Genomic DNA, 20693 nt, shown 5'->3' on the forward strand with positions numbered 1-20693 from the left:
AGTGGAAGTTCAGAGACCTAACCACTGGACCCCAGGGGAGTCCCAGGGAAGGTTTCTGACAGAGAAGAGATCAGCTGATTTCTTTCATTAAATGCTTATCGAACTAAATGGACCAAATGTATATAGTTCAAGAAGACATATTAGTTATGTACCTCTATAGTCTAAGCGGTAATTTAGGTCAGAAGATTCCAAACGCACAATATCTTTAAAAATACCCACTTAAACCAAAACAAACCTGCACCATGCAGTGGAGTTAGGGAACACTATATTAAGGCAAACCGCTTGGAGATTTTGATCTAACTGTTAATACATTAAACAAAATAACTGGACAATCACCATTTCTTCACGTTCTGAAGATATGAGTGTGTCTACTAACATCATTTTCAAGGTTTTTTTTTTTTTTTAAGGAACAGTTAGAAAGCTTAAACTTATATCTTTAACCAACAAGAATTTAGGTTAAATTATTCTTGTGAATTTGGGGATGTACTATAATGAATTAGGGCTGCATCTTCACTTAAATGGATTTTATTTCTTTGCTTAAATTTGTCATTTTGGAATGCTGAAAGGCTAACTAGATTATTGCAGTCCCTTAAAAAGTAAAGTCTGAGAATTATTGTAAAGAATGAAGTGACTTTCTGTTTTCTTTAATGTTCTAATTCTTAACTCCCATTTATATATCTCTACGCACATTTGTGTGGTGATTATATAGTGGAGTGGGAAAGTGAAAGTGAAATTCATTCAGTTGTGTCTGACTCTTTGTGACCCCATGGACTATATAGTCCATGGAATTCTCCAGACTGGATACTGGAGTGGATAGCCTTTCCCTTCTCCAGGGGATCTTCCCAATCCAGGGATCAAACCCTGGTCTCCTGCATTGCAGGCAGATTCTTTACCAGCTGAGCCACAAGGGAAGCCCAGTGGAGTGGGGAGGTTTTTTGTTTGTTTGCTGGTATGTTTGTTTTTGTGGTGCCACGTAGCATGTGAGATCTTAGTTCCCTGACCAGGGATTGAACCCAAGCCCCCTGCCTTGGAAGCATGGAGTCTTAAAGCACTAGACTGCCAGCTCAGTCCTGGAGTGGAAAGTTTTGTTTCTTCCTTTCTTTCCTGCTTTTTTTGAGATCTGGTACCATTATTTTTAAAAAGTAAGGACATTCTATACTTTTTGTTACTTTGCAGAACAGAGTCACTGGATACCAGATAGATATTCAGAGGGTTACAAGAGTAGATATGCTGTGGTCTTTACTCTTACAAAGTTGCTTGTTTATAAATAGCCAGAGAGCTGAAATTAATCCTTTCCCTATAATATGAATTCAGTATAGTCTGGACTATGACAGCATAACATTAGTAAAAAGGGGTTTATATCACGTGGGGCATAATCTTAGTGAGTTTACTTCAAGTTATTTATTTGGTGACCTCTTCTTGTGAGGATCAGTAACGTTTTTTGGAAATACTCTTTGGAAACGATAAATAATCAGTAAATTGGGCAGGGACACGCTTTTGCCTCTTGTCTGGGCTCCTCGCAGATCCCGCTTGATCCCGGAGCAGTTTCACTGCCACCAGAGCCTGCCTTGCTGCATATCAACACCACACGATCACAGGAAACCAGCCATGGACATGCCAGAACATTCCTGGCAGTTTGTACATTTTGTTTCACGGAACAAAATGCCGAAAACAATGAGAAAACCTTGAGATTACAAATGATCTTGTTAACAATTTAAGAAACTTTCAATTTTTGACTTCCTGCCTGCAGGAAGGAAATGACAGTTGGAAGTGTGGAGAACAGGTGTCACCCTGGACAGCATGATATCTTCTGCTTACTAAAATAAAAACCCCTGCATCAACACTCCTACATGGAAGTGAGTTCTAACCACAAGACTCAGTCTTTCCACCACAGACCCTGCTTCAGAAAACCAAATCTGTTTCCTACCAGGAAGTTGTTAAACCCAGCATTCAAGAGCAGACTCAGGGGCAGAATTCCTCGAATCAATCTGGGATAAATCCAAGTAAAGAATGCAGGTGGCTTGAAAATATCCCCCTCCGTGTCCTTCCAGTGACTGGCAGTACAGTTGCATGGCGGACTTGTCAGGGGACTCAGAAGGGACAGAATTAGTACTGACAGAAACTGGCCCCAGCTGAAGCAGGGGTAGGGATCCTAAACCCTCTCTTATATCCCTTTGTGTTTGTCAGGGGTGTGGCATTGTTTTTTACCCATAACTTCAAGCTGGCATCGAAGCTTTCTATTTTTCCTTTGGCAAACTAGCTAGTTACTCTATCCCTCACAAAGGAGATTTCCATGCCTTTCAATCTGTTATGGAAAATTTAGACAAATGATACTTCAGAGGGGCTGAGGACCCTGAAATGATTGAAGACTATGCCTTGGCCCAGATGATTACCAGACAGTCCTCTCCAACCACCTTCGTTAACAATGCAAATCCATCATGGGATATGCATTCTTGAGGGCACATGTGTTAGAAAATGTTGGGAAAGACATTTTAACATTGGGGTGTAGAAAGTCTTTGTGAATGCTTACAAGGGGCATAGTTTTTCCAAACATGCATTGTGGGATTAAGAAGCTCTGTAATCCCCAGGATCTTTGACTTTGAAGCCATGGCTAGTGAGGAAGGAGACATGTGTCATTGGGGCCACTCAAGGACACTGAACCTCATGGGCTGAGTGAACAGATTGTGTTGGAACTCGTAGTATGTGATTTCTCCCTGATTTCTCCCCCGGCAGTCTGTTTAGAAACAGCATTCCCCTGAAATAAAAACAAGGTAGCCATTTTCACAGTCCAGCACATTCTCCCTGCTGCCCGCCATTTCTCTTACCCATCATCTGTTCCTTCCTTCCTTCCCCAAATGTACACTAAGGGCCGATTTTGTACTGAGCATTGTGCTAAGAAATGATGGTACAAAGACAAAAGCACACGCTGTCTGCCTTCAGGGAACTTTCAGTTTCATAGGAACCCAATGTGCAAACATATTAGGGAGACAAGTAAGAGTATTCAAAAGGTGTTTTATATGTAGCTTTAATTTGTTGGGTTTTTTTTTGGCCGAGTTATGCGGCATCCAGGGTCTTAGTTCCCTGACCAGGGATCGAACCCAGGTACCCTGCAGTGGACATGCAGAGTCCTAACCACTGGACGGCCAAGGAAATCCCCTCAAAAAGTGTTTTACACCCAAGAGGAATTACTTACTTCTACTTGAAGAAGGAGAGTAAGAGAAGATTTCTGAGAGCTAATCTCAGAATCTGGGACTGAGGAGTGAAGATGGCACTTATTTACACTCTCCTGTGAGATCAGGAGAAAATATTTGAATTCAACCCAACTGCCCAGCCAGAAAACAATTCTTCAGAGCCTCCCTCCACTGTCCCATCTCCTGCTTGCCTCTTAGCTATGTCCCTGCTATTTAGTTCAGCCACTGCAGGAGTAAGCAAAAGTAAAATTTCTTCATTCTGCTTCTGCTTGGAAGTAGGGGGAAAAGTTGTGTAGGGAAGATTTTAAAAGATAGAGAACAAAATTTTTTAATAAGTTTAAATTTCTTTGTTCAGTTGACTGTTTACTAAAGTTGTTTTCTAATTTTTATGCTTGTGAAATAGTCCAACTATGCAAATGTTAAAAAATGCAAAAACCCTCTCTGCCCCACCTCACCCATTCCCCAGGGATAATGCTGTTAACAGTTTGATTGCTATCTTCCTGCATTTTAAATTTACATTTAAATCTATGACTACAATGTTTCAAAACAAAAATCCATTGTTTTTCTCTGCCACCCCTCTCCCCAACTCACTGCATCATGAAAATTCTTAGAACTACTTTTCAAATAAGATATAATTATACTATAAAGAGAAGATTGCTGTAAAAATATAGAGATATTATTGTGTGTCCATTTAAAAATGAATACAGGCCAAAATTTACCTTCTCTAGTCAACTTGACTTCAATTTTTTCAATCCTGTCCTCTGAATCATCCAGTAATTTTACATATTGTTTCTGTACATTTGGCCCCTGATTATAAACACTTCCCCCCGCCATACTCAAGCTCTTTGGTTGCAAAGAACAAAGGCCCCATTTTGTGAGAATAACCTCAGATATGCAGATGACACCATCCTTATGGCAGAAAGTGAAGAAGAACTAAAGAGCCTCTTGATTAAAGTGAAAGAGGAGAGTGAAAAAGTTGGCTTAAAGCTCAACATTCAGAAAACTAAGATCATGGCATCTGGTCCCATCACGTCATGGCAAATAGATGGGGAAACAGGGGAAACAGTGTCAGACTTTATTTTTCTGGGCTCCAAAATCACTGCAGATGGTGATTGCAGCCATGAAATTAAAAGACGCTTACTCCTTGGAAGGAAAGTCATGACCAACCTTGACAGCATATTGAAAAGCAGAGACATTACTTTGTCAACAAAGGTCCATCTAGTCAAGGCTATGGTTTTTCCAGTGGTCATGTATGGATGTGAGAGTTGGACTATAGAGAAAGCTGAGCACTGAAGAATTGATGCTTTTGAACTGTGGTGTTGGAGAAGATTCTTGAGAGTCCCTTGGACTGCAAGGAGATCCAACCAGTCCATCCTAAAGGAGATCACTTCTGGGTGTTCATTGGAAGGACTGATGTTGAAGCTGAAACTCCAATATTTTGGCCATCTGATGTGAAGAACTGATTCATTTGAAAAGACCCTGATGCTGGGAAAGATTGAGGACAGGAGGAAAAGGGGGCGACAGAGGATGAGATGGTTGGATGGCATCACCGACTCAATGGACATGGGTTTGGGTGGACTCTGGGAATTGGTGATGGACAGGGAGGCCTGGCGTGCTGTGATTTATGGGGTCGCAAAGAGTCAGACACGACGGAGCGACTGAACTGAACTGAACTGAGGTGAGCTGGGGAGTCAAGCTACTAGGGGGCTGGTCTTCCTTGGTGTGCTTGCATAGCCCCATAGATCTGTCCTGACTATTACTGTCTGGATTGGCCTCCCTGCTCTGGTCACTCTTCTCTTCCCTCACCATTCGACTTCCATTTGTTCATTCATTCAACAGGTTACAGAGTTCAACCACAAGCCAGAGATGGTTCTGGCACATACAGTTTGAGTTGCTCTGATTCTGACTCAAAAATCATGGCCTCCTTTAACTCCACTTGTCAATTTCTCCAGATGTGTTTTAGTTCAAATTCCTAAGGGTGAGACAGTGATTGGCCCAGATCATGCCAGGCCACTCTTAGACTGCTGGACATTTTGTGGCCAAACTGTTCATCCAGACATGTCTGGTGGAGTGGGTGGAGGTCTGGGCAGGATAGGGCTGTCCGGTTCACTCCACACACCTTCTCGGGTCCTACATGTGCATCTGGTCATCTCCCCAACTACAAGGTCAGTCAGTCACTATACCTCTGCCATGACCTGTGGTCTGTTACAAGGATAACCCACACAGTCTTCCCTTTACATGTTATCCTTGTGAACAGAGGATAACAGCCATAAACTCTCTCCTTCTCAAGAGAAGCACAGCTAGTTATCAGGGCATTCCCTGTGGAGGAGAACAGTAGGTCCCATTCCATGAGTGTAACACACTTGGTGTTATCTTTGAGGCTAAAGTTAAAGAGAAAATAGGAACTGGAGGAAGATGATAGATGAGAAATATAGAGTGTCAGTTTTCAATTGCCATATATGGAAATAAATAGAATTCCAGTTCAGGTAAGAGCCAGACTGTTTTTTATTCAACAACTGTCTTCAAATTCTCAGGTCACAATTCCAGTTAGTGACAAAATTTGTGGAAGAAATTATAATACATTGTAGCACTAGACAACCCAAGACCCAGGGTTAGGAGGTTAAAATCTAGTCTGTATCCAGTATTATTTAAATAGAAAAATTTTCAGGGATGATAACAGAGAATTGATGTCAATGGTATGCTATTAGAAACAGTTACCAACAGAACTGCTGCTTAGATGGTTTACTGCTCCATCCTTTTGTATTCTTGCCACCTTTCTTCCAGGTGTCTTTTTTTCATATAGAGGACTTCTGCTGCACTTGATTATTATTATTATAGTTCGTGCTGGGCAGCATGTGGGATCCCAGTTCCCCAACCAGGGATCAAACCTGCGCCCCCTGCAGTGGAAGCGTGGAGTCGTAACCACTGGACCACAAGGGAAGTCCTTTGCTACACTTCAGTGGCGGCGAGGTCAAAGAGAATCACCTGGGAGCTCAAGGAAACTTGTGTCTGATTATCCTGCCATGGGAGGGCAGGAGGTGTGAATCCTCAGAGCCATCCCCAGAATCCTAGGTGCATCCCAAGAACCAAGCAACTATGGAATCCCTTCTGAAAAGGGCCTTGAGACACAGTAGCCAAGAAAAATATGACGTGTCTCAGTCAGACACAGGCACGGGGTGCCATCTGATGAAGCCGGCAGACAGGAGGGATTGGACCAGCCTGTGTGGGTGCGTCACCCCCGTACCACTTGTGGTAGCCAAGGCTCTGTCTTATGTAGGCTCCTCTGCGCCTTCCAGGTGGCGTCCCCATCTCTAGGTCCATACCACTCCAGCCCTGCCTTCACATCTGCACTGTCCCTCCTTTTCAAATAGTCAGCTGATTCCTCTGTTTAGAAAATGCCTTTTTACACACACATTTACACACGCACATACACACACACATCCTTCACGGGATGTGGGTGTTCTGAGGCCAGCTGATTTTCCTAGCATCACCCTCCCCTGTGTCCTGCCATGCCACTCCAGACTTCACCATCATGCCTCCCTCCCAGTTGTTTTTTTCTGCCTGAAATGTCACTGACACCCCAACACCCACCATCTGTTTGTATCATCATTATCTTTCGCTCCCCTTCCCAAAACCAAAGAGGAAGCTCTCCTCTGTGGTGTCATGGCATTTAGGTTAGACTTCTGACTGCAGTTATTTTTTGTTGCCTGTAGGTTTGTTTCCTCTATGGATTGTGAGGGTTTTCAGGGAAGGACCCATTGTCACACGTACATTGAACCACCCCACACCCAGTGGAATGCTCATCACAGCTGCTCAAAGTGGCTTGTGTGAAGGAAAGATATTCATGGGTACAATTGTCTTTTAAATATTTGATATGTTTTTAGACTAGATATAGATAACTCTTCATGTATTGATCCTGATGACAGGCTTCTCATATGATCGTTAGTTTCCTGACCTGCAAAATAAAAATAACGTTAATCTGTGTTGCATAGCAATTAATGTGCAAGAACAAATAAATATTTCAAGTACCAGGAAGAAATCTGGTTGGGAAATTGGCAAAGTGAATCCAAACTCCCTTTTCATGCATTTTGAAGAGAAATGAGAGGTCGCTGTCTTAGACAAAGACTCAAGCTTTCGGTATTTCTCTGGATCTGCTCAGTTATAAAAATAGGGGATTGGATTATGTATTTTCTTCTTTTTTAACTCTAAAATCTGCTGGATCTGCTCAGTTGTAAAAATAGGGGGTTGGATTATGTCTTTTCCTCTTTTTTAACTCTAAAATTATATTATTGCAATGGTTCTAGTTAACAAGTGTTAAATATTAAATAAGTGTTTTTTGTGCTCAAATTCACGATAAAGACTACATTAAAAGACCCCACTTTTACTGATGCTCCGAAGCATATTCTGAAATTCATTTGACTTCTAGTAATGGATCTGCAAACACATTAAGTGATCACTTCCATGACAGCTCTGTTTCTTTAAGAGACCTCGGTTGTTAAGTTGGAAGATCACTGAACCATATGAGGGTCAATAAAAGAATAAAGTCACTGGTGAGTGATTCGAGTACAAGGAACTTGACCCCAGTTCAGTATCTGTGCGTCCATATGCTGCTCACAGTCAGAGGAGGAGAGTGTGGTCCCCGGGTGCTCAGCCTCCCAGGATGGCTTCGGGAAAACTAATCAAGCTGCTGGTGTTTGAGCTGCTTGAGTTTACTGCTTTCTGTGTCCCTACGTTGGTGATAATGGAACAGTTTGCTGTTACCTATTACACCACAAGGCATCCGCCTGACAAAACACGTTATTGGCTGATTGTTTCCTGTTCAATTGCTTATGTAGCTTCAGTGACTCTCTTGATTTGGGTTCCCGTGAAAGTTCTCTTGTACAAGAAACGTCATCTTTACCAAAAAATCAAAGGATGGTGAGTAAAAAGAATTCTTTCGCAGGGACCTCCTGGGATGCTTTCAAAGAGATTGTCTCGTTCTCTGGGCATGGATGCTAGCATAACACACAGGTGTGTAATGTGAGATTAAGAAGAAGTAATAACCACTGTTTCAATCAATGTATTCATAGTTGTATGAAGTATGGAAGTATCTTCTATATTTTTAAAAAATATTTTTTTGATGTGGACTATTTTTTTTTAAGTCTTTTCTGAATTTTTTATAATATTGCTTCAGTTTTATATTTTGGTTTTTTGGCCATGACATATGGGATCTTAGCTCCCTGACCAGGAATTGAACCCACACCTGCTGCATTTGAAGGCAAAGTCTTAACCATTGGACCACCAGGGAAGTCTCCTTCCATATTTTTTTTTAAGAGTCATTTTTTTGCTGACTGATAATTGCAATTTACATGTATTCCTAAGACTCTGGTACTCTGAGTAGTGATTGTTTTTGTACTAATTCCTCTGTACACTAAAGTGTGCAAAGTTATCATAGTTAATTTACAGAAACCATAATCATAAGATTCTAATGTATAATTTTTCTGTTGTATAAAGCTGAAAGTAATGTGTAAATGTTTACATTGCAATGTTTTATAATTATAAGGCACCCTTTGATTATTAGTCAACTAAAATTTTTAAGCAAACTGGTTCCTTTATTTATATTTAAAAAATAAAAATAATAATACTTTGATTGTGTTGATAAATTCTATTACCTTCATGGTGAGAAGGGTAAGTGTCCAAATAATAATACAGAAATATTTTAAATAAATCATGGCTTAATAAGGATTGAACTCATAGTTTAATGACTATATTGATCCATGTAAAGGTATTAAGAATAAATAATCTCTGGTCCTAATGTATTTTTCCTTTGAAAGCTTCAGATCTGATTCTTGTCATCTGAGATACATAGAATACATTTGATAAGCGAAGAGCTGGGAATTTTAATTCAAGCAAGGGCAGAAATGTAAAAATAATAGATAAAACTATACATCTGTATAGTGAGAAACACTGTAGGGAGGGAGGGTGGGCCAGATCCTGGGTGGGGCCCAGGATGTCACCCCCGAACCCACCAGGAGAGTTTCAGTTCCTGGAGGGCAGACGTCCTGAGTGGTTTCTGAAAATAAAGCATGTGGTTGGCATTGCTTTCATCAGTGGGGTTTAGGTGTTTTCCAACTCTTGACCCAAATCCTCAAGATCAGCTAAGCTGAGCTGGGCCCTCCACCCCTCATACCTGCTAGGAGTTGCTTCAACTGTTGAAAACTCCTGACCAGGCCAGGAAGCGTTTGAGGGGATAGGGAGGGTCTAAATGACAACGGGAGTAAACCAGTAGGAAGCTGGCCACACCAGCCCAGGAAGGTGCTCTCTTATCTTTTTCTGCATTGGCTTAATCCCTAGGACCTTTTAGGTCTGAATATCATTCAGGCAGCAAACCTTCCCATATTGCTTATTATTATTATGTGGGAGCTAAGATTCCACATGCCTCATGGTCAAAAAGCCAAAACATAGGACAGAAGCAATATGGTAACAAATTCAATAAAGACATTGAAAATGGTCCACCTAAAAAACTTGAAAAAATATATTATTATTAAGCTATAATTACTTCTCTACTGATTACTTATTATGTACTATAATATGAATTTATCAGTTTCATTTCATTGCATACCACCTTGTGAAGTATGTCTTTTTTTGAGTTTATTATTCCCAAGAGGAAACTGAAGATTACAGAGGTTAAGAAACTTAACGCGGTCAGCTGACAAGTGAGTGAAAGGCCTGTACTTTGGACCCAGGTCCATCTGATTCTGTGGTTGGTCCTTCTAACCACTACCCTGAACTGCTTCTTTGACGGGTGAGGTCCCAATCTCTGGGAGCAATTGAAAGTCAAGAGAGCAGTCTTTATACTCCTTAGGGTCTGTGCTTTGGTTTGTTTGTTGTTTTTGTTTGTACACCTGGTCCAGCCACTTCCCTTGTGCTAAGTTGTCTTGGGCTGCCACAATAATTACATCTTTCAGTGATTCCTTTTGGAAAATACTCTTTCAGTCTTTCATTTCTGTTTGTGGGTGTGGTTGGTCATGAGTATTCTAAATAGTTTTAGGTGGATGGCATGTTATCTATGATTTCAGTGAAACTGTTCCCTCCATGACCTCTTTTACGAGCCATTGTTATCGCTTACTGGCCTAGAAAAGAAGAAATTGTTACTGAGTACTATTTTAGGAACCTTACACATTCCATACTGTTAAACTTTATGACAACCCAGTGAGGTGTTCACTAACAGTCTTGTTGTATAGATGAAGAAATGGAAACTTGAAGAAATGATTAACTTTGGCTAGTGATAAAGTTTACAACTGGTGGAGCTGGAATTTGTGAGCCCAGAGTGGTCTGATTCTGTGCTGTTTCTTCCACCTTATGCAACTTTTTAAATATTCTTTCTGACTTTGAGTGCTAAGTATGTTTCCAAAAAAATGCAATTTTTCTAGTGTCATTAGGATACATCTTCCCTAAAGATATATATTTGGATATTATATGTGATCCCCAAAAATGTGTATAGAATATTTTAATATATGTGGTAACATAGTGTGTGTCATATAACTTGATTTCTAGAGGAAGATGATGCAAAAATAATTGCTATTACAGAAAGTAGGAATTGAAAGTATGAATTATTTTTGAAGAATACTTAAATAGTTGTTTATGTGAGATTTCATAGATTCTTAGCTTTCACAACTACATTGTTGATGGGCCTATTTGAGAATCTCTCTATACATCCACACTGGTGCCATGGGTCCTATGTGGCTGGTATTCAGGAGAGAGTGAGTCATCCACCTAGTGAATTCCTGACATTGTGGCTGAAGGCTGCAGACCGGAATTGAAATTCCAGCATTGGCCCTGATTTTGAGATCATCCTTTAAATTCTTTTAAGTTTTAGTTTTCTTATGAGCAAAATGGGGACAACCTAGTTTCTTTATTGGGTTGTTTTAAGAAACTGAGTAAGATTATGCATGAAAACTTCTGAGCACAATGCCTAGCATATAGTAAGGACCTGGTAAATGTTAGTGTTGTTATCTCAGGCTGAATTTAATATCTCCATTGAAAACATGATCTGGTTTAATCCTCAAAATGACTCTGAGAAGTGATGATAAAACTGAAGAAAATTCTAGAAGTGACACTGTGTGTATCCAGAGAATCTTCTAGGTTTCTTTTATCCTTTGAGAGTAGTGAAGGTCAATAGAGTGAAATGATGAATATCTTACATTTTGTGATTCTATTCTATACATAGCATGATTCTATTTATTTTTTAGAATTGAAGAATGGTAGCTCAGATGGTAAGGAATCTGCCTGCAATGCAGGAAACCTGGGTTCGATCTCTGGGTCAGGAAGATCCCTTGGAGAAGGGAATGACTACCCACTCCAGTATTCTTGCCTGGAGAATTCCATGGACAGAAGAGCCTGGGGGGCTAAAGTCCATGGGGTTGCAAAGAGTTGGACATGACTGAGTGACTAACACTTTCACTTTCCATGGTTGATTTATAATATTGTGTTAATTTCTGCTATACAGCAAAGTGATTCAGTTATACATATACATACATATTTTTATATTCTTTTCCCTTATGGTTTGTTTCAGGATATATATTTTATTTAATTTGGCTCTGCCAGGTCTTAGTTCTGGCATGTGAAATCTTCAATTATTGCAGCATGCAGGATCTAGTTTCCTGTCCAGGGATCCAACTTGGGCCCCCTGCACTGAGAGTGTGGATTCTTAGCCACTGGACCACTAGGGAAGTCTCTAGTTCCTTGTGGTATACAGTAGGACCTTGTTGTTTATCCATACTATATATAATAGTTTGCAGCTGCTAATGCCACATTCCCAGTCCAGTCCTCCCCCAATCCTCTCCCTCTTGGCAACCACAAGACTATTCTCTACTAGAGTGTGATTTTACGTTTCATTTTCTCATTTGACCTGCACTCAGTGTTGTAAAGTTGAGGGAATGGATATAATTGTCATTTTATAAGGGAGGAAACAAGGTCAGAAAGTTTCGGACACACTCTAAACCAACAGAAGTCTGAACTTTAATCCGGTGTTCTTTCTTTTACTCTTGTTAAACATTTCCTCATTCTTTTGGAATGACTGTTCTTTTTAGGGATGCCTGTCATAATTTATAATAAACTAGGGGCATGGTTTGAGGAAAAGAAGAAAAACTCTTTATATACATACCAAATTTTATATCCCAGTAAATAAGAAGAAACTTTGTCTAGGATATCACGGAATGGGTGAAACCATCGAGCTATAGATTAATCAGTGAATGGGTGAAACTGTTGAGCTACAGACTAACCTGAAACTGAAGTAGATTTCCTCAGAGAGGGTACCTTGGGGAAGGATAATCCTAGAAGACTTTTGGGGGTTCCCAGACTGGTTTGGGGTGATATTTTAGGAATTCTATTAAGTCTTGCAGAGTATGATTCCTTTAGTCAGCCATCCCCAACCTTTGTGGCACCAGGTACCAGGAAGACAAATTTTCTGTGGACTAGGATGGTGGGGTATGGTTTTGTGATGACTCAAGCACATTACATTTATTGTGCACTTTATTTCTATTATTATTAAATCAGCTCCACCTCAGATCATCAGACATTAGATCCTGGAGGTTGGGGAACCCCTGCCTCAGACATGTCAGCCATCCTGGGCAGTGCCAAGTTAGAAAGACTCCAATTGGAACATTTTCCTTTGTTGACATCTTTTACTTCCACTGCAAGATTTGCTGTTAATTTGTTTCTGGTGGCAGTGGAAGTCATAGCAGTAATAGTTCTAGTTGTCATCATAGTAAAATAAGAGTAAATATTGATCAAACAATTACCATGTACCAAGAAGAGTTGTAAACACACTGCCTGTGTTATTTTAGTTAATTCTCTAACTTTTATGAGGAAGAACATTTACAGTGTTCATTTTATGAGTGAGGAAATCGGGGCACAGAGGTTAAAAGACCACCTGGCCAGTGAGTAGGGAGTCAAGACCGACCCCATTTGTCTGGAGTCTGAGCACCTTCACAGTGCACAGCAACACACACGAGTGACCGGCTCACCCGAGGAGGCGGAGCTCACTCTTTCCAGCACCTCCGAGGTGGTCATGGGTGAATTGCCAGGAGATAACCAGTGGTGTTTAACAGTTACTTCTTCCCAGAGAACCCTCTTTCTCTCAGTCTGTCTGTCATCTTCTGAAAATCTCAAGACTGATCATTTTCTTGTCCTTGACCACAGGCTTTCTCTGCTTGTCCCACCACCTCCAGTCAGTCAGCAGGAGTGGATTCACTTTTGCTTTTCTCTCCTGCCTATGCAGTCAGTCACCAGATTCCATGAGTTCTTCCTCTTTCATCTCTATCGACTCAGCATCTTGTTCTCATGACTCTTTTCCTCACCCCAGTCAGGCACTGATTTCCAGGGCCACTGTGCACTTGAGTCTCTGGCATGGCTCGCCAACTTTTGATCTATTCCCGTCCAGGGTCAGATCCCTTGTTCTGGTCGCTTTTGCTCAAGGAGGCACGGAGAGCATTTTATGAACCTCCTGGGTCTCTGATGACCTTCACCAACAGCTGTCCTTGCCTTTTGCCTCTCTGTCCCCCTCATCCCCTCTGTGTCCTTGTTGACAGAGTAATAACCTTCTTGAAAAATGTTGCCTGCATTTCAGTGCCACTTCTAAAACTCTACTCTTCCCCTTGCTTTTAGAATTCAGTGTTGGAATCATCTGAAAGCTGAAGACACCTTAGTGTCCATCTATCACACTGTTTCTCACAAAACAGACAGTCTGCCTCTGATTTTAAAGGAGCTTCATGACTTTTTGTGTCTCTGATTATGAGAATGTGTTGTGTTGTGCTCACTCACTCAGTTATGTCCAACTGTTTGGGCCCCATAGACTGTATCCCACCAGGCTCCACTGCCCATGGAATTTTTCAGGCAAGAATACTAGAGTAGGTTGCCATTTCCTTCTCCAGAGGATCTTCCTGACCAAAGGATTGAACCCACATCTCTTGCATCTCCTGCATTGGCAGGCAGATTCTTTACCACTAGTGGCACCTGGGAAGCAATTATGAGAATAGTCTTCCTAATTTCCTTGTATTGAAATAAACTCTGCCATGTGTAGCTTCCTTCCCGTCTTCTTTGTAGATATCACATCCTATGCCCTGCCTTAGATGCCAATGAATTTGGCCATGGCTGGGAGCCCTACCCATTGCCCCCTGATTTTCCCTTTTTACTGATTTTCTTTTTTATGTGTCAAGCATAATTAATTTGGAGGTTGCATATTTTAATTTGCATAGAAAAGTTTGGCTTCTGGGAATACCCTGTCCAGTGGTTTGGACTCCATGCTGTAACCACAGGGAGCCCATATTCAATCCCTGGTTGGGGAACTAAGATCCCAGGTGCCGCATGGTGGGGTTAAAAGATTTTTTAAAAAGAAGAAGAAGAAGAAAATTTTGGTTTCAGTCAATCAGTCAATCAGCCAATTTTCAGTGATTCAACACTCACCAATTTCAGAGTACTGTCCTTGTTATGAAATCATGCTGGCATGGCTACCAGCAATTAATTAGCCGCATGTAATGGTCACTCTCAGTAGCATGACATTTTTTTCTCCCTTTTTTTTTTTTTCAAAAAAAAGATTATAGTTGATTTACAGTGTTCTGTTATTTTCAGATGTTCAGCAAAGTGATTCAGCTATACGAATACATGTCCCCTTTTATAGCTTTTCAAGCTCTCTCTTCAGCTCTCATAAACTGTTGCTTGTGTGATGACAGCTCTCCACATTGTGTCTCTAAGGGTGACTTCCTGTCTGAGCTCACTGTGTCTATACTGAAGATTTTCAAATATTTGGAGATGGGCTCATCACAGCCATTTCAGCCACATCCCATTTAGTCTGCTAAGAAATTTTCTCCAGTGTCCAAGTCCCATCAGTTATTCTCCGTATCCTGTAATTTCTGGACCTTTTACTCTTCGTGATGTCTCCTTGGGATGCTAGCTGACTTGTTAATGTCTGAGTGTACTCTCTGTGATAACCACAAACCTTCAGTTTATTACAGAGCACAGTAATGTGAAATGTAGCAAAACAAGGTCTGCCTGTATGTTGGTTTTAGCCAGCAGTTCTAAGGTTTAAGGCTTGACAACCAACCTGTGTGTGTGGACACTCTGTCCTCTGGACCTATCAGGATGAGGGCTCCACCCTCTGGGCCACGGGCAGCAGGCCTGCTTCTGCATCTGAGGAGGGAACCCCTGGGCCCATGGTAGCAGTGGCAGCTTCGCTGGCCTCTGTGGCATCATCAGAGTCATTCTGCCCTTTTGTTGATGATGGCACATCTCTGCAGCCAAATGGCTCTGTATTGGGCTTACCAGATGGCTCAGTGGTAAAGAACCCACCTGCCAATGCAGGAGATGTGGATTCAATCCTAGGGTCGGTAAGATCCCGTGGAGAAGGAAATGGCAGACCACTCCGGTATTCTTGCCTGGGAAATCTCATGGTCAGAGGAGCCTGGTGGACTACAGTCTGTGGGGTCGCGAGGAACTGGACAGGACTGAGCATGCACACATGGCAAGGCGCAGCTCTGTATTAGCCCATTTCCTGCCTATCGTATCCTGGAAGTCTCACAGCCTTTCTTCATTTTGTCCTGTCTCTGTCACCCTTCAGAGCAAGCTGTTAGTGTTTCTACTGAGGTTGTTGATTGGATTCATGAGCCACACCCTTAGTGTTTTCTCCAGAATGTGCTCCCCCATCTTTCCTGCATCCTTTGCAATAGGGATATGAGTGTGTCAAAGAAAATAAGACCATATGTTCTTAGCTAGGTGTGTATATTGCCTGTGTGCTCAGTTGCTTAGTCGTGTCTGACTCTTTGTGGCCCTGTGGACTATAGCCTGCCAGGCTCCTCTGTCCATGGAATTTTCCAGAAAAGACAACTGGAGTGGGTTGCTGTTTCCTACTCTGAGGTATGTAAATTACTAAATCAAAATTTTAAAAGAATGTGGATAACTGTCTTTCAGCCTCATTACTTTGTTGTATAAGTCTATGTATTTTATGCACTTAAAAATTCTATTCTGAGAAGGGTCCATAGGATTTAACAGATTCCCAGAAAGTTTATTGTATAAAGATGGTTTGGAAATATTGTTCTAAATGCTGGAGATAAAGTAATGAACACCTTAGATAAGGCACCTTGTCCCATGGAACTTAACTTGGATGTAGGCAAACAGGAGTCAGACATGAAAGATCTATGATCTAGACTAGGTCTATCATCCAGAGACTCCCTGTCAAAAAAGAATAGCTAGTGTAAATCTGGAAGGTGGGACAAGGTTGATATGATCACAGAATAACAAGATGTTATTAGTATGTTATTAGTATGGTGGGGTCAAGTGGATGTTGGGAAAGGGGCAGATCATTCTAAGTGAAGAGAGTAAAAGAAATAAGAGAAACCACATCATGGAGAACATGTAGACAGTGGTACTAGGTTTCAATTTTATTTTAATTACTTATCCACTGGAGATTTTTAGAAAATTTATTAAATCCATAAATAAGTATATTTTGTGGTAAAATACACCAATCATAAAACCTATCATCTTAACGATTTTTAATTGCAGAGCTCATGGGCATTAAGTACATCCACACTGGTGTGCTACCATCCATCGACAGAAGCTTCTTCGTTTGGAAAAACTGAAGCTCTATAGCCATTAAACATTAACTCCCCACTCCCCACTCCTCCCAGCCCTGGTGATTTTGAGCTGAGTAGTAAGGTGTGTTTTACATTTACAAAATTAGATGTTTGCTTTATGGGAAAAATATTGCTTGGCAAGAATAGAAACACTACCAGGAAACTGGTTACGAAGCACTGCAGATAAGAGATGATAGTGAGTGAGCTACTGTGTTAGCGGATGATGATTTGAAATGCACTTAGGCAGTAAATCATGCAGGATTAGATGATGACTGGAATGAGTATGGGTTCTTTTTCAGGCCTGTTAAGCCTGAGTTGTCTATTAGACATCCAATGGAGGTACCAAATAGATAAGTGTGTGTCCAACTCCAGATCTCAGGACAGAGGCCATTGTATATATTCTAGAATCTATTTGCAAGTCCTGGGCGAGTGGGTGGTGTTTAAATGATGGGATTGGCCGAGATAATCAAGGGAAATAACACAGGTAAAGAAGAGGAGCCAGAGTAATTCCTGAGGCACTCTTAGAGGTGAAGCTGGGAAGAGGACTCTGTGAATGCCCTTGCCAGCCTCAGAGAGCTGAGTGCTTCAGGAATCTCCATCTGGGCTCAGAGAAAGAGGCAAAGCTACCAATTTTTAAATTTCATCATACCTCTGGTTTTAGCAGGTTGTTCTGGGTCTGGCTATGAGAGTTGGGCTATCTCACCCCTATCTTATGTCTATACCCAGAAAATCTAGGATGGGGCTGGAGTAAAGGGACATGGCAGGCAGAAATTCTTAGTCTTCTGAAAGACTCCAACACTGTGTGCTTTAACACACACTGTACTATAAATGTAATTAGTATAATGTATATTCAGCTAAGGAGAGAGGAGGTAAATAGTTCATTATAGAAAAATTTGAGTGTATTTTGCAATATCTTCCTGTAAATTGATAATGCTAAATATATGTGTTAATTCTCTCTGTCATAAAATATTTATATGTTATATCTCAATAACTATTTGGTTGCTTGATTGTGCAAGGCTTAAAAAGTTAAAGTGTCAGTCACTCAGTTGTGTCCGACTCTTTGTGACCACATGATCTGTCCATGGAATTCTCCAGGCAAGGCTTAAAAGGTGGTCCAAAAACAAATATGAAAAACTATGTGACTTTTATGTATTTATATATATATATATAAATTTTTCCCCTCAGGTAAGAAAAATCTAGATGTTTTCACTTTGTCACCTTTAACTAATGGTATATGGTTTCTAATTTATTTTTTGAAAGATCAGTTTTGCAGCATGGGGTATAGTATCCCTAGAGAGAGTCATGCTGTTCTTTCTTTTCCAACTGGTCACCAGAGCCTGACGTGTTGGACAGGATTCTAATGAATGAATTATGAAAGTACTGAACGTCATTTGTCTTGCACTGTGATACTTTTAGCCATCGATGGTTTGTTAATTATTTGGAAACCTTTCACCCTCTTCTAGAAAAACATCCTGGCTTTTTGTGTGTTCCCCTTTGCCATACTCAAACATTTGGGAAATGGAAATAGGGAAGCAGTGGCTTCTTAGAAAAACTATAAAGGAGTGTAGGAACTGCACAATTGGCAGAATGTAACAGGAACTGTTGATCTTGTACATTATTGCTTTTGCTTATTTTTTCTCCTTTGCTAGGAGACCTGTTATGATGATGTGTGTAGTACTCACCACGCTTCCCAGCTTCAGCTTTTCTATAGCAGTGACTGAGGTATGGAATTTTGATTTCTTCTCCTGCCTATAAGATTTTGAGATTTTAGAATGTCCCCCTGTTCTTAAAATTTCACAGAGTGGTATGCCCAACAAGTTTCTTAAAGTTGATTTTCTCCAGTCTTAGATCATTGTTATCTCTGTGATTGTCGAGGAAGGTCTAGCAGCCAATTTTTTAAAATCTACTGTGTTTGTGTAGGGGGGTGGGGAGAAAGGAATGTCACTTGAAAATAATAAAAAAGTAAGGAATTTGAGAGAAGATCCACATTTTGTTTTCTTCTAACCTGATGTTTTTCATCAGTGTTCTTGGTTCTAAAGAGAATAGAACAGTATCTCAGGGAACAACCACTCACACGATAAGATCTTTGATAAGATATCTGTTGCCAAATAATCTGCATGTGATTTTTATTTGAAAATAAATTTGAATTCATCTTTCAACCAAAGGCAGCTCCCAAGGGACTCTGATGGATGGGTGTCTGCAGGACAGGAATATTATAGATACAACTTTCAGGCTGTGAGAACTCTTATTACCCAGATAGTTCAAAGCAGAATGCCCTGCTAATCTCATTATTTGTAAGGTGCTTGAAAGATGTAATTTTTTAATTTATTAATAAAATTTTCATTTACATGTTGAGGAGATAGTCACTAAGTGCATATTACATGAAATTAGATCCTGAGGATAGAGCACTCAGAAAATTTGACAGTCTCTGGCCTTCAGTGAGTTTCCCTGGCGGCTCAGCAGTAAAGAATCTGCCTGCAATGCAAGAACCTCAGGAGACGGTTCGATCTCTGGGTCAGGTAGATTCCCTGGAGAAGGGAATGGCAACCCACTCCAGTATTCTTGCCTGGAGAATTCCAAGGACAGAAGAGACAGCTCCCTACAGTCCATGGGGTCGCAAAGAGCTGGACGACTGAAGTGACAGCACACACGCACAGCCTTCAGTAATTTTTTAACTGACGGCAGAGAGCAAAAAAACAGGCAGTAAGAGTAGGTCCGCTTAGTGCTACGAGAGAGATGTATACCGGGTGATGGATGACATCATTAGAAATCACATGACTTTGGAACGTGTCCTAGATGCAGCAGTAGGACAATATATGAACACACAGAATAACCTCAGAAGGCTGCAGAGATGGACTTCGCATCAAACTGCAACACATGAGTATTTTAATCTTGATTTGTCATTTTCTCTTCCTTCCCCACCAGTGACCTTGTAAAGCACTTGGGAGGTTCCTACGAGCTTCAAAACTTCAGGGTATGACCTGTCAAGGAACACTACTATCACAGAGATGCACTATCTATGGTTTGCCCTTTTGGGCCAACTTTCTCATTATGTTTCACCCATTGTTGCATATTTTTCTTTACTTTTTTTCTCATTTTTCACTGAGGTATAACACACAAACAGAAAAGTTCACACAATATAGACAATATTAATGGAATACTACAAAGGAAGCCCCTGTGGAAACATTACTCAGTTCAAAAAATAAAACTTCGCCAGCTCCCTAAAGGCCATCTCTTTTGGCTACCTTTCCTTCTATCCCAAAGGTCACTTCTACCTTACTTCTAATATCACAGATTAGTTTATCTGTTTTTGAAAGCTTTATAAAAGGAAATCAAATTGTTATCTATTATGATCTTTCTATCTGTGTATCTTTTGTTCAAAATATGTGCTATTCTTGTTTTTCTGTTTAGATGTAGTTCATTCATTTTCATTTTTTATTCCTGTACAGTATTTCATTTTACAAATATATCACACTCTATCAGTTCTACTCTATGTTATTTTATTTTTTGGCCATGCCACCTGACTGGTGGGATCTCGGTTCCCTGCCCAGAGACTGAACCCGGACTGCAGCAGTGAAAGTCTGGAATCCTAACCACTTGGCTACCAGGGAACTCCCATCAGTTATACTCTTGATGGTCATTTCAGTTTCCAGTTTTTGCTGCTGTGAACATCCTTCAACATGTCTCTTGTTGCCATATATAAGCATTTGGGTTGGTCAAATGTGCAGGAGTAGAATTGATGGACACAAGATGTTCAAGTACTCAATTATAACTAACAGTGTCAGTTTTTCAAGGAGATTATATTAACTTAGACTTCCACTAGCAGAGAATGAGCAGTCTTTGTGTTCCCCATCCTCAGTAGCACTTGTGTTGTCAGCCTTTATATTTTAACCAT

At 40.7% G+C, this 20693-nt stretch overlaps 1 protein-coding gene across 1 annotated transcript in view; it reads left to right on the top strand.

The window, feature by feature from the left end:
* Nucleotides 1-7771: 7771 nt before the first annotated feature.
* TMEM236 (transmembrane protein 236) overlaps nt 7772-20693 on the top strand; it is a 39232-nt gene continuing 26310 nt past the window's right edge. The window contains exons 1-2 of the mRNA XM_061126313.1: nt 7772-8108; nt 18448-18520. Coding sequence (XP_060982296.1) covers nt 7852-8108; nt 18448-18520 — 330 coding nt within the window. The 5' untranslated portion in view covers nt 7772-7851. The remainder of the gene's footprint in view (nt 8109-18447; nt 18521-20693) is intronic.

Source organism: Dama dama, chromosome 23, assembly GCF_033118175.1.
Source record: "Dama dama isolate Ldn47 chromosome 23, ASM3311817v1, whole genome shotgun sequence".
Classification (NCBI taxonomy): Eukaryota; Metazoa; Chordata; class Mammalia; order Artiodactyla; family Cervidae; genus Dama; species Dama dama.